A 12,111-nucleotide genomic window follows, 5' to 3' on the forward strand; every position below is an offset into this window, starting at 1 on the left:
ACTGGGGACACAGTGCCAGAACCCTGAGCTCCCTGCTCAGGAAATCATGTGGCTCCCTGAAATCATGTGGCAGGAGAGCTTTGGGTCTTACCTCAGGGATGCTGGTGGGTCTGACAACCCCAGGGAGGCTGTGGGACCTCAGTTCCTTGGGAAGGCACCTGGTGTTGAAGACATGGTGCTAGGGGCTGAGAGGTGGAGGGATGACTCCAGGGGCTGGTGTGCCCCAAGCATTTGTCCCAGGTGCACACCCCGATCCACAGTGTCCACGTGTACCAGTCCTCTGACAGCATCCGTGACCGAAGGAACAGCATGAAGCTCCAGCATGCGGCTTCTGTAACCTGCATCTTGTAAGGCCCCAGGGTGGCCCTTCCTGTCTAGACTCTTCTCAGCCACATGTGCAGGCCTCCTTTTGTTCACCTGGGCCCCCTGCTCTACTGTCCCTCCTCTCTGTGGCAGCTGGAAGCCAGAGGGCTAGCCCTAGGCTAGCTGTGCCTCTTACACACTGTATAAGCTCGGGAAAGTCACTCCCTTTTCTTAGCCTCAGGCAACCCGCACCTGGAGAACAAGGGGTGGGAAGAGGTGGCCGTAGCCATCCTATCTGTGGTTCCCCTAGCCCTGGGTGACCCACTTTGGTTACCTGAACTCCCTTACTCCTTCTTCTTTTTCCTACCCAGGTATCTGAATAACCAGGTGTTTGTGTCTCTGGCCAATGGAGAGCTTGTGGTTTACCAAAGGGAAGCAGGTGAGTATCTGCCTTCCACTACACCCTTCCCCTATCCCCTTACTGGTGTTGGGGCTCTGTCCTGGAGATGTGGCTTTAGGCAACTCCCAGGCCCTCTCTGGGCCTTGGTGTTCTTGCTTATAAAGGGGAATGTTAACATCTCCTTTCAGGGGAGACTGAAGCTCAAGTTTAAAACTGGAGTGAATTTCCTGTTTTCTCTACCCCACTCCAGGCCATTTCTGGGACCCCCAGAACTTCAAATCAGTGACCGTGGGCGCCCAGGGGAGCCCCATCACCAAGTTGGTGTCTGTGGGTGGGCGGCTGTGGTGTGGCTGCCAGAACCGAGTCCTTGTCCTGAGCCCTGACACGCTGCAGCTGGAGGTAGCAGGGGGTGGGGGGATGGAATTGGTGCTGTGGGATGAGCTGGGCCCTTGTGAGAGGGAGATGAGACTATGGTTCGGGCGTAAACAGTATCCAGCAGAGGGCTGGGACCTTCCTCTGACCATAGAGTGATGCCGGCCAGTCCCTGTCCTTCTCCGATCCTCATTTCTTCTCTACAGTAAAGTGTCCCATATACATTAGGAATCTTATTCATCCTCCTGCCCACCCTATCTCTCAACTCAGGTTTTGGGGTTCTTTGGGGTTCTTTAGGGATAGGACAGGGATCCTTCCTGATATCAACATCCATTAGCATTAGACTCTGTCATATAGTCCTGGCCTCACTTGCACACATGTCAGAAGTATCCAGGGGCAATGGTTTCCCTTAATTTCACTCTCACTTATTCCACTGTTGGCTGGGCAGGAGTCCAAAGCCCTGGGTTCAGGCGCCAGCTCTGTGACTGACTTGCTGTGTGACCCCTTTCCCTTCTAGGCTTCAGCTTCCCCACCTGTCCAGGGGGAGGCCAGTGACTGATTCAAAAACCCTTTAAGCATTGAAGTTCTCTGATCCTTAAATCACTCAAGTTTAATGGGGAAAAAGCACCTCCATTATAATTCCTGAGAATTAGGAGGCGCTGGTGAAACCAAGCTTTGAAAGGTTAATCGTGCAGACCAAGGACCAACGCTAGTGTGAGCTGTGAGGGATGGACACTGGTGAAGCTCCAGGCCAGGGCGGGCCAAGGAAGGCAGGCCTGCCAGTGACCCATCTTCTCCCCCCACCCTGCCCCCCCGCCTTCCCCAGCACACGTTTTACGTGGGGCAGGATTCAAGCCGCAGCGTGGCTTGCATGGTGGACTCCAGCCTGGGCGTGTGGGTGACATTAAAAGGTAGTGCCCACGTGTGTCTCTACCATCCAGACACCTTTGAGCAGCTGGCAGAAGTAGACGTCACCCCTCCCGTGCACAGGATGCTGGCAGGTACTGACCTTAAACTACCACAGCACCCCCCCTGGCGCCTTTCTGCCCCATTGTAGAGGAGGCTGAGCCAGGGCTAGCATTCGGCCCCAGCTCTGTTCTGTCTCCCACCCCAGGCTCAGATGCCATCATCCGGCAGCACAAGGCTGCCTGTCTGCGAATCACAGCGCTGCTGGTGTGTGAAGAGCTGCTGTGGGTGGGCACCAGTGCCGGTGTCGTGCTTACCATGCCCACCTCGCCCAGTACAGTCAGCTGCCCACGGGCGCCACTCAGTCCCGCAGGCCTTGGCCAGGGACACACCGGCCATGTCCGCTTCTTGGCTGCAGTCCAGCTGCCAGATGGCTTCAACCTGCTCTGCCCAACCCCACCACCTCCCCCAGACACAGGTGGGTCAGTGCATCATATCCCAAGCCAGGGATCGTGGACCTGCCAGAAGAGCTTTCGAGAAGGAGAAAAAGTGTCACATAGAGCTAGAGGTGGCATATATGACAGGAAATAGGCCATGGAAGTCCCCAAATGAAATCTAGGAGAGTACTCGTGTGTGTGTGTGTGTGTGTGTACACATGCACGCATGCACACCTGCATATGTTGTGTGTATATAAAGTTCTGTCCAGAGAAATGTCATCTGAGACAGGAAGGGAACTATAAGCTAAGAGGTAGAATATGTCACAAACAGAATATGTATATAGAAAATATGTCCAGTTGTATATATTTCCTGTATACACCAGGAAATAACACAGGACTAGAAATGATATACAGGGCAGGAAGTGGAATCAGGAAGTGATGCACAGAGCAGGAAATAGAAATAGCACCAGAAAACAACATAGAAGGGCACTAGCACAGGAAATGGACTGTGAGAACTAGAAAGTGAAACAGCAGCCAGACGCAGTGGCTCACTTGTAATCTCAGCGCTTTGGGAGGCGGAGGTGGGCGGATCACAAGGTCAGGAGATTGAGACCATCCTGGCTCACATGGTGAAACCCCGTTTCTACTAAAAATACAAAAAATTAGCCGGGTAGGGTAACGCAAGCCTGTAATCCCAGCTACTCGGGAGGCTGAGGCAGGAGAATAGCTTGAACCCGGGAGGCAGAGGTTGCAATGAGCCGAGATCGTGCCACTGCACTCCAGTCTGGGCGACAGAGCATGATTTCCGTCTCAAAAAAGAAGAAGAAACAGTAGGGTGCCAGACGTAGTAGCTCAAGCCTATGATCCCTGCTCTTTAGGAGGACGAGGATCATTTGAGCCTAGGAGTTCACATCAGCCTGGGCAACATGGTGAGAATCCCACCTCTACAAAAAATACAAAAATTAGCCAGGCGTGGTGGCACACACCTGTGGTTCCAGCTGCTCAGGAGGCTGAGGTGGGAGATTGGCCTGAACCCTGGGAAGTCAAGGCTACAGTCAGCAGAGGTTGTGCCACTGAACTCTAGCCTGGGTGACAGAGTGAGACCTTGCCTCAAAAACAAAAATAAAAATATGGCCAGGCATGGTGGCTCACACCTGTAATCCCAGCACTTTGAGAGGTTGAGGCGGGTGGATCACCTGAGGTCAGGAGTTTGAGACCAGCTTGGCCAACGTGGTAAAACCTCATCTCTACTAAAAATACAAAAACTAGCTGGGCGTGGCAGCAGGTGCGTTTAATCCCAGCTACCTGGGAGGATGAGGCAGGAGAATCACTTGAACCTGGGAGGCAGAGGTTGCAGTGAGCCAAGAATGTACCATTGCACTCCAGCCTGGGCAACAAGAGCGAAATTCCATCTCAAAAAAAAAAAAAAAAAAAGTGAAACAGCAGGAAATGAGGTACATCAGGAGGTCACAACCAGAAAAGTTTTGCTTTGGCAGGGCAATAAATGATATTCCCAAGAGGAAGTAGCCCTAGAAATCAGGAAGCAATAAAGCTTCAGTCAGTTGTCTGGGCTCGGAGAAGACTTAAGCTACCTGGGAAAGGGCTGTTGGAAGTAGGAGGCTTATTTAACTATAATGCAGAGGACATTACATGCAGTAAACAAGAGAGATAAAAAGTGACATTTTACATGCCACTTGTATTGTAAAATGAAAATAATCGAAAATGGTGTCACCTTGGGAAGTTATGTCACTCTTTACTAAGAGATTACAGATGGGACATAAAAAGTCTGGCTGCTAAGAAGTGAGCATTTCTTTTTAAATAAGTTCCTAGCTAACAGAAAGTGGGATTCCCCCATAGGAAGTGTGTATGTCTTCCTTCCTGTCTTCCGGGGTGTGGGAGTTCAGGCCTTGATTGGACAGTGAAGCCTCCATTCACCCCCAGGCTGACAGATCCTCCCCTCTGCCCCCAGGCCCTGAGAAGCTACCGTTACTGGAGCACCGGGACTCCCCTCGGCACCGAGGCCTCACCTCGGCCAGGCCTAAAATGCTGGTTATCAGTGGAGGTGATGGCTATGAGGACTTCCGACTCAGCAGTGGGGGCGGCAGCAGCAGTGAGACTGTGGGCCGAGATGACAGCACAAACCACCTCCTCCTATGGAGGGTGTGAGCCTGTCTGCCATGGCCCAGCACTCACCTGCCCACCTGCCCTCAGCCCGCTTGCCTCTTTGTAGCCCACATGCAGACTTTGACCAGGTGTGTCCGGCCAGGGGCACACATGTGCCTGCGTGGGCTTTGCCTCATCTTCACAGAAGCATTCCCGATGGAACGCCCACTGGCCAGCCAGGCCACGGCTTCTCCTGACCCTCTGGCTGCCCCAGTGCTCCCAGTCATGACTGGGTGGGGGACATGTGGTCTGACCAGGACCTCTGACCCTGGAGCTTCTACCAAAGACACAGCTGGGTCTGGACCCCACGGGGCTGGGGAGGGCCATGTGCAATATTTGGAGGGTTTTCTGGTGGGCAGCAGGAAAGTTGGGGAACTCCCCATGTACAGTATTTATGTTCCTTTTTAGATGTGTACCTTCCCAAGCACTTATTTATGCAGTGACCTGGTGACCTGGGGTGAGGGTGATTTGAGGAAACGTCATGAGGAAAAGAAACCTATTCCTGCCCTGGGGACTACCCTGGGACTCTAACCAAGCCTTCCTGGAGGGACCCACGCACCCCTGAGCCCCATTCCATTCATACATACACACACGCATGTACGCACACTGCATGTCCAAGGCCCTAAACACTGCCTATTGATGTAAACTTTCCAGGGCCCCATCCTGATTGGCCTGCCTTCAGTCCTCTAGATCAAGACACTATTAGGGGTTAGTGATTGCCATCTGGGGACCTCCCAGGCTTTGTCATTACCCAGTTTGTTGGTGGTGCCTTTAGTGGTTCCCTAATTTGGGAACACAGATTTGGGGTCTTGGACAAGACTTTCAGGTAGGAGAAATGGGCCCGTGATCTCCTCATAGTCGCCCTGCTTCCGTGTCTCATGCACTGGCACATGTGGTCACCTTGGAGGGCAGATCTAGGAGCCCCTCACTCTGACCACTGAATCCCTCTTCACACCCCTCCTGCCAAGGGAAGCCCCTTCTGGAAGGAACCCCCAAAGCTGAGGGGCCAGATGTAGCCTCTTCAACAGAGAAAGCTCCCACTTGAGAGTAGCCTCTGACCCCCCACTGGACTGCAGGGAGCCACTCTGGCCCTCAGCCCGCTCACTTCTTCAGCTAAAACTCCAAAGGTTTGGTTTCAGATGGGGTTTGTTTTGTTCTGTTTGGTTTTGGTTTTCTTTGGGGTGGGTGGGTCATTGCGGTCTTAGATTATGTTTCTCTTGCTACCAAACAGTCATGTTTAACTCTCTTTGGATGATGAAGTTTAAAGAGTCAATAAATAGAAACACCAAATGACTGCATTGGTGGCCACAGTGGCCTCCTGTCAGCAACTCAGGGCTTAGTCTCTGGCCACATGGGCCTGCCAACATCCACACACTTGGGAAGAAGGGAGGCCCTGGAGATGCAGAAGAGTGCTGAACGGTGAGGTGCCACAATTTTCTGTTACCCTGGGCAGGTGTCTGGACTGCAGTTTTCTCATCAGGAAAATAAAGGGGTTGTACTAGACCAGTGCTTTGTAACCAGGGCTACATGGCAGAATCCCTTGCAGACGACATATATAAATGTGGAAACATGGTACATAAGTTATTTTCGTATCAATCAAGAGCTTCTGAGTCAGTGGGCCTGGATGGAGCTTGGGAATCTGAAGCTGACATGCTGCAGGTAAAGAGCCATGCCGCTGGTGAACCTGTCTGTGGCTCCTCCAGCAAACAATGTTCTCCAGCAAAGCCTCACAGCTGGAGAAACCTGATGAAGGCCAAGGCCCTGCTCCAGTCCTCCAAAGGCTTTGGAGCAAGGGTAGAATCCAAGTCTGTCTGATTTCTGGTCCAAAGAGGTCTGTCATTAAATCAGACACAAGAACACATAGGCCCAGCAACATGGGGCCATCTGTGCAAGGACGAAGAGCCCTCCACACCAGGGTGCACCTGCAGAACTTGAGGTGGCCACCATTAGAAAAGGGCACATCATGCCTCAGCTCTGCTACACGTGTGAACATTTCCAGCCTAGTTGACTGACTTTTGAGTCAGCCCCGGAAGAAGCATGCAAGCTTATATTCTGAGAACTGGCAGCACACCTCTCAGGGGTCTGCTGAATCCTCAACACCACAGGACGGGCATGGACCATCTCCCTGCAGCATCATTTTACTGGGGATATCTGGGGAGGAAGGGATTCTATTAAGCACAGACGTATTATGGAGCAGGAGGCATCATTCATGTGGAATTTATAATGAAACAAAGCATTAGAAGGAACACAGGCTGTGAAGCTAGACAGACCTTGTTTGAGATCTTGACTTTGCCACTAACTAGCTATGTGCCTATGGCAAGTTGTATCCCCTCTGAGCCTCCATTTCCTCACCTATGAAATGGGGCTGATAATCCCTTCCTGCACAAGACTGCTGCTTGGCGTGTACAGGTCTTTGGATTGCAAGGAAGAGATTCATTGTGCCTGTCACCTAGAAGGGTGCTTATTAGTGGAGACGTGAACTGGCAGCAAGGAGCTGTCACAGGGCACAGTGGCCCAGACATCAGAGCTGCATCTCAGGACATCTGGCCTCTCCACCTTGAGTCTCCAGTTCCTCCCACACTGCCAGTCAGCTGCTGTTCCACTGCTTTCCTGCTTCTGCTGCCTCAGGGGCTCTGCCTCTGCACAGAGGCCCCTGGGCAGACTTCAGTTTTAGCACAAGGTACCCAAGGCCAGATTCTCACCACTTCCCCCACTCAAGTGCCTCAGTAAGAATGGGCGTGGCCCAGCCCACTGTTATTTAGAGGGCCACATTCCACGGCACTGGCCAGCCTGTGGGCAGGGAGGCCCTGGAATGAGCATCAGGCCTCAGGCCCCTGGCCCAGGGGAGGCTTCTGGAAGGATTAGCTCCTCTGAAGCACTGGTTCTTTAGTCTGGGATGTGCATTATAATCATGAAGGCCCAGGCCAATCCCAAACCAATGAAATCTGAACTCTGAGGGTGGGACCCAGGTATCTATATATTTTTTGGAAACCCTTTTTTTTTTTTCTTTTTCATCCAGTAATGGCTACAAGCAATAGAAACCTTTAGTTGAAGTATAACATTTATACAAAAAAGGACACAAACCATTAGTGTGCAGCGTGATGAGTATTCACAAAGTGAATACACCCAGGTAAAGGAACAGAAAATCTCATCCCAGAAGCTCCCCTTAGACCTCCTTCCAGGCCACCCTCCAGAGGTAACCACCCAGCTTCTGACACCATGGTCTAGTTTTGCCAGCCAAGGTAGAGAACTACTACTTTAAAGGGTATGACTATGGTTAGCTACTGGTGTTGGGGAAAGTGGGGCTTGGGTTGATGTTGAGAGAGAACGGAACACCAGCCTGGCCAACATGGCAAAAACCCATCTCTGCAAAAAATACAAAAGTTAGCCAGGTATGATGGCATGCACCTGTAGTCACAGCTACTCAGGAGGCTGAGGCAGGGAATCGCTTTAACCCAGGAGGCCAAGGTTGCAGTGAACTGAGATTGTGCCAGGGCACTCCAACCTGGTTGACAGAGACTCTTGTCTCAAAAAAAAAAAGGAACAGCTTGAACCAAGGCAACGAGGGGTAGAGGAGCCTGGTGCAGACCCAGGTGGATGGGGAAAGAAGCAAAGGCAGAGGAGGCCAGATTGGGAGCTCCATGAGCATGGGATTTTCTTTGTTTCATCCTCGGGCCTGGCACAGTGCTTGACACACAGTAGATGCTCAGTAAATATTTGTTGAATTAAATCTGGAGAATTCAGGTGAGAACCAACTCTAGGTCTTGAATGCTACGAAACAGTAAACCCCAGCTTCCACTTAGTGTTTGCTGCAAGCCAGGAGCATAGATCTTGAATCCTCACAATGGTCCTGGGAGGTTGGTACCATTATTACCCTCCTTTTCAGATGAGGAAACTGAGGCTCAGAGAGGTTAGATGCCTTCCTCAAGGTCACTTACCCACTAACTGGTAGAACCTGGAATCTGCTCAGTTCTCTGTGTCTCATGGAAGAGGGAAGCCAGCTGCCTGGTGTGGCTGGAGAGATAGCCTGAGCAGCCAGAGCCACACACAGTCACTCATAAGGCTGGACTAGTGTTCCTTAGACCAGCCTTGGGAAGAGAATCCAGATCCCAGATGAGTGAGGAGAGTCCCATCTCCTCTTCAAGGAAGTTCTGCAGGTAGTCCCTTGGGTTAGGGACAGAGGGCAGGGTTTAGCTAGACCATCTTCCTCATGGAAAAGATGAGGGACAGAGAGGGACAGGGACTTACCTGAGGCCACACAGAAAGGCAGCATTGAGGCAAGGGTAGCTGGGAAGGAGATCCCAGGCAGGAAGATTTCCTGTGGTCAGAAAAGCTAGGAAATGCCCCTTAAAGCCAGGGAAGGCAGAAGGTTAGATTAGCTGGCCTCTAGGGGTCCCATCAGATACCTCAAACCAGCCTCAGCACTTGGCTGGTCCAGAGGGCTCAGTGGAGAGAGAGCAATTCTGTCTAAGGTCCTACCTTAAACCTTCCGGGCAGGGCCTGGGGAGGGGATGGGGGACCCCAGGGCCTGAACTCAAGCTCCAGTCCCGGCCTCTCTGCACTGTGTGAGATGGTAAGCAAGTGTCTGTCCCTCCCTGGACCTGGATGACTTCTGTGAGTCCTTCACATCTTCTGTGTGCCTGCCAAACACCAAGTCTCTGTCCTCATAGACTTTAAGCTACAGTCCAGGTTGCGGAAGCGGCAAGGGGAAGTCTATTTTAGGCCCAATTATAGCCAGTGAGGATCCCTGCCTGGCAAAGGCAAGTGAGCTGGCATCCCAAGCTGGGTCAGGGGTAGTTTGCTGGGCTGGACTGGGGAGGGAGATAGTGAGCAGGCATCGGGGATAAATTGGGGCAGAGCCCTTGCTGCCCAGGGCAAACACTGCACCAAGGAAAGGGAGAGGCGAGGGAGCTCCTGAGTCCAGCGGCCTGAAAGAAGCTGGTGTCCCCAATATGAGGTCTCAACAGATCCTCATAACATGCTTGAATGGGTGAGTTCTCACTCAGAAAGGTGAAGTCATTTGCCTAAGGTCACACAACCTGGCAATGGCAGAACTGGGACTTAATCATTATCTATGTGACACCAAAGCCTATATTCTTCCATTTCCCTCTAGATTTCTCTTCTCCAGGCTCCTGAACCTAGATGCTTCAGCAAGTCACCTGCCTCCCTGGGCCTGGCTTGCACTCCCTAGCTCTTGACCTGCTCATGTTCTGGGCCCAGAGGGTAAATGGACTGCAAGTCTCACCCTGACAGTACCCAGGGTCCCCACCAGCTCTACTGTCTGCAGTTCATGGCTCTGGGTTCCTCTCTCAGACTCACCATGGGACCAAGAAGACCCCAAACCTGCCTCCCTGAGCACCAGTCAGATGGGCAATAGAGCCTGGGATGGATGGAACTGAGAGTGCTGGGCCTCCCCCATCAAGGAGCCAGTGAGGCAGGCATCAAGGGCTTGACACCTCAACGCTAGTGGGATTCCAGGTTGAACTTGGTCCTCAGACCCAAACAGCACCCCCGCTCAGCTTCTGCCCTGGCCCCAGGCTGAGCCCCATCCTGGCCTGCTAGACCCAGTTTCTCCTCAGACTGAGCCCACCCTCCCCTGGAGCTAAGGCACAAACACCAGGCAGCAGCCCATCTTCTTAGGGTTAGGACTTGGCCCACTGGGGGTGAGCCTAGGGTGGAGCATTGAAATTTAAGTCTGAGCCTTCCGCTCCTCCAGGCTTGTACTGTATGTACTTCCTTTTGGAATTCCAGCACAACCAGCAGGGTGGCACCACTACATCTGGTCCATGACCCCAAGGCAGTCATCTACTCAGATCCTCTGCATACAACCACACTGTGTTGGCTCTGATCCTGTGACCCAGGATCCCCACCCTAGGCAGGGCCTGGCTGGGACATGGCACCTGTGCCCCTGCCTCTGGTCTCCATCACAGCTCATCCCAGTTTACTGGGACCTTGTGCTGTGTACCTACAATGAGGTGCAGACGTTCTCTGGGCCCACTTGCCCACCCGTACCACGTGAAGCTCAACAAGATGGTCTCTGAGGTCCCTGAGCTCAAGGATTCCAGTGCTGACTCCATGGGTTCATTTGAGATGCCAAGATTTTAGAAAGCCTGTGATTCTGAGAGTCCTTTGTTCTCAAGCCTGTGGTTCTCCAAGCTCCATAAACAGCAAGTTTAAATCTTTCCTGTGGCTTCCACAATTCCTTCCCTGTCTACTTACTGTGGAGCAACCCAGATGCTCGTAGATTCTCAGGGAGGGGCCCAGCTCACAGTGGTTTCAGGGTCAGAGCTGGCTGCAGAAGGAGCTGGCCCATCCACCCAGCAGTAAATAATAATTAGGCTCCCTCTTAACCTGGGGGTTGCAGGGGCAGGAAGTGTTTGCGCTGTGGCCCTGGGAGACCTACTCTATGGAGCTGTAGCCAGGGCAGCCAGGTAGCCCCTCCCATGGAGAACTGAAATGATCTTTAGGCAACATGTCTGGCACCCTAGTTTTCAGATGAGGAAACTGAGTTGGGGGTGGATTTGATCAAAACCTCACAGAGAGATGGTGGTAGAGAGGGGCCTGGACCTCTCTAGAATGTCTGATTAATATAGCCAGTGCTCCTTAACCAAAAAGATTTCCCCATTTAGTTTACTGATTAAGACAAGGTCTCACACTGTCACCCAGGCTGGAGTGCAGTGGCAGGATCGCAGCTCACTGCAGCCTCAACTTCCTGGGCTCAGGTGATTGGCCCACATATTTTTGTAGAAACTGGGCTTCATCATGTTGCCCAGGCTGGCCTCGAACTCTGGGCTAAGCGATCCTCCCACCTCAGCTTTCCAAAGTGCTAGGATTACGGGCATGAGCCACCACACCTGGCCTTCCCCATTTGGTTTATTGAGTAGCACCTGAAATTGCCAGCATTTGAACTCTACAACTTAGAGCTGAATTGTAGATGGTCCCCTTACAAAGAAAACTTTTCCAGGAGTGGAGGACATTCTGGCTGCTCTGGCCCTCCATAGGCTGGGATATGGGACCCTGGAATAATCCCTACCCCAACCCCAGAGGTCTCCGCTGACACATGAGGGTGCTGATGTCATGATCCTGACATCAATGACCTGCAGCTCCTTATGCCCTTCCCCCACAGCCTGGGCATGGCCCAGGGAAATGGAAACTCATCCCCTGCCCCCCTCCCCATGCGGTGTCCAGTTCTCCTCCTGGAATCTCCTGGACCCTGGGGACCTGACCTTTCCCGTCTCCTAGTCCCTGGGCTCAGATTCTATGACTGTTTAGAACCCCACCTCCAGCCATCTATCCCCAGCAGACTTATTTACCTTCCTTCCTCCACTTGTCATGGGCTGTGATCCTGACCCCAGCCAGGCCTCTGGCCCAGCACTAGGCCCTCCCTGGCGTCTCAGTCTCCCATCTGCCCTGCTGTCCCGGGAGGGCCTCCTGAGATCCCCTGAATAGTGCTAAGAGGGGGAATGGGCCACTGAGCTGCTGCCTCCAGTCCTGGCACACCCTGTAGCACAACTCCAGGGGACACGATTC

At 52.6% G+C, this 12,111-nt stretch overlaps 1 protein-coding gene across 1 annotated transcript in view; it reads left to right on the top strand.

Moving 5' to 3' along the window:
• The window catches only part of ARHGEF17 (Rho guanine nucleotide exchange factor 17), a 61,178-nt gene extending 55,094 nt beyond the window's left edge, over positions 1-6,084 (top strand). Inside the window, exons 16-21 of the mRNA XM_017532941.2 lie at positions 261-347; positions 675-742; positions 954-1,102; positions 1,902-2,076; positions 2,190-2,459; positions 4,388-6,084. Coding sequence (XP_017388430.1) covers positions 261-347; positions 675-742; positions 954-1,102; positions 1,902-2,076; positions 2,190-2,459; positions 4,388-4,584 — 946 coding nt within the window. The 3' untranslated portion in view covers positions 4,585-6,084. The remainder of the gene's footprint in view (positions 1-260; positions 348-674; positions 743-953; positions 1,103-1,901; positions 2,077-2,189; positions 2,460-4,387) is intronic.
• Positions 6,085-12,111: the final 6,027 nt, after the last annotated feature.

This window comes from Cebus imitator, unplaced genomic scaffold, assembly GCF_001604975.1.
Source record: "Cebus imitator isolate Cc_AM_T3 unplaced genomic scaffold, Cebus_imitator-1.0 Scaffold79, whole genome shotgun sequence".
Lineage (NCBI taxonomy): Eukaryota > Metazoa > Chordata > Mammalia > Primates > Cebidae > Cebus > Cebus imitator.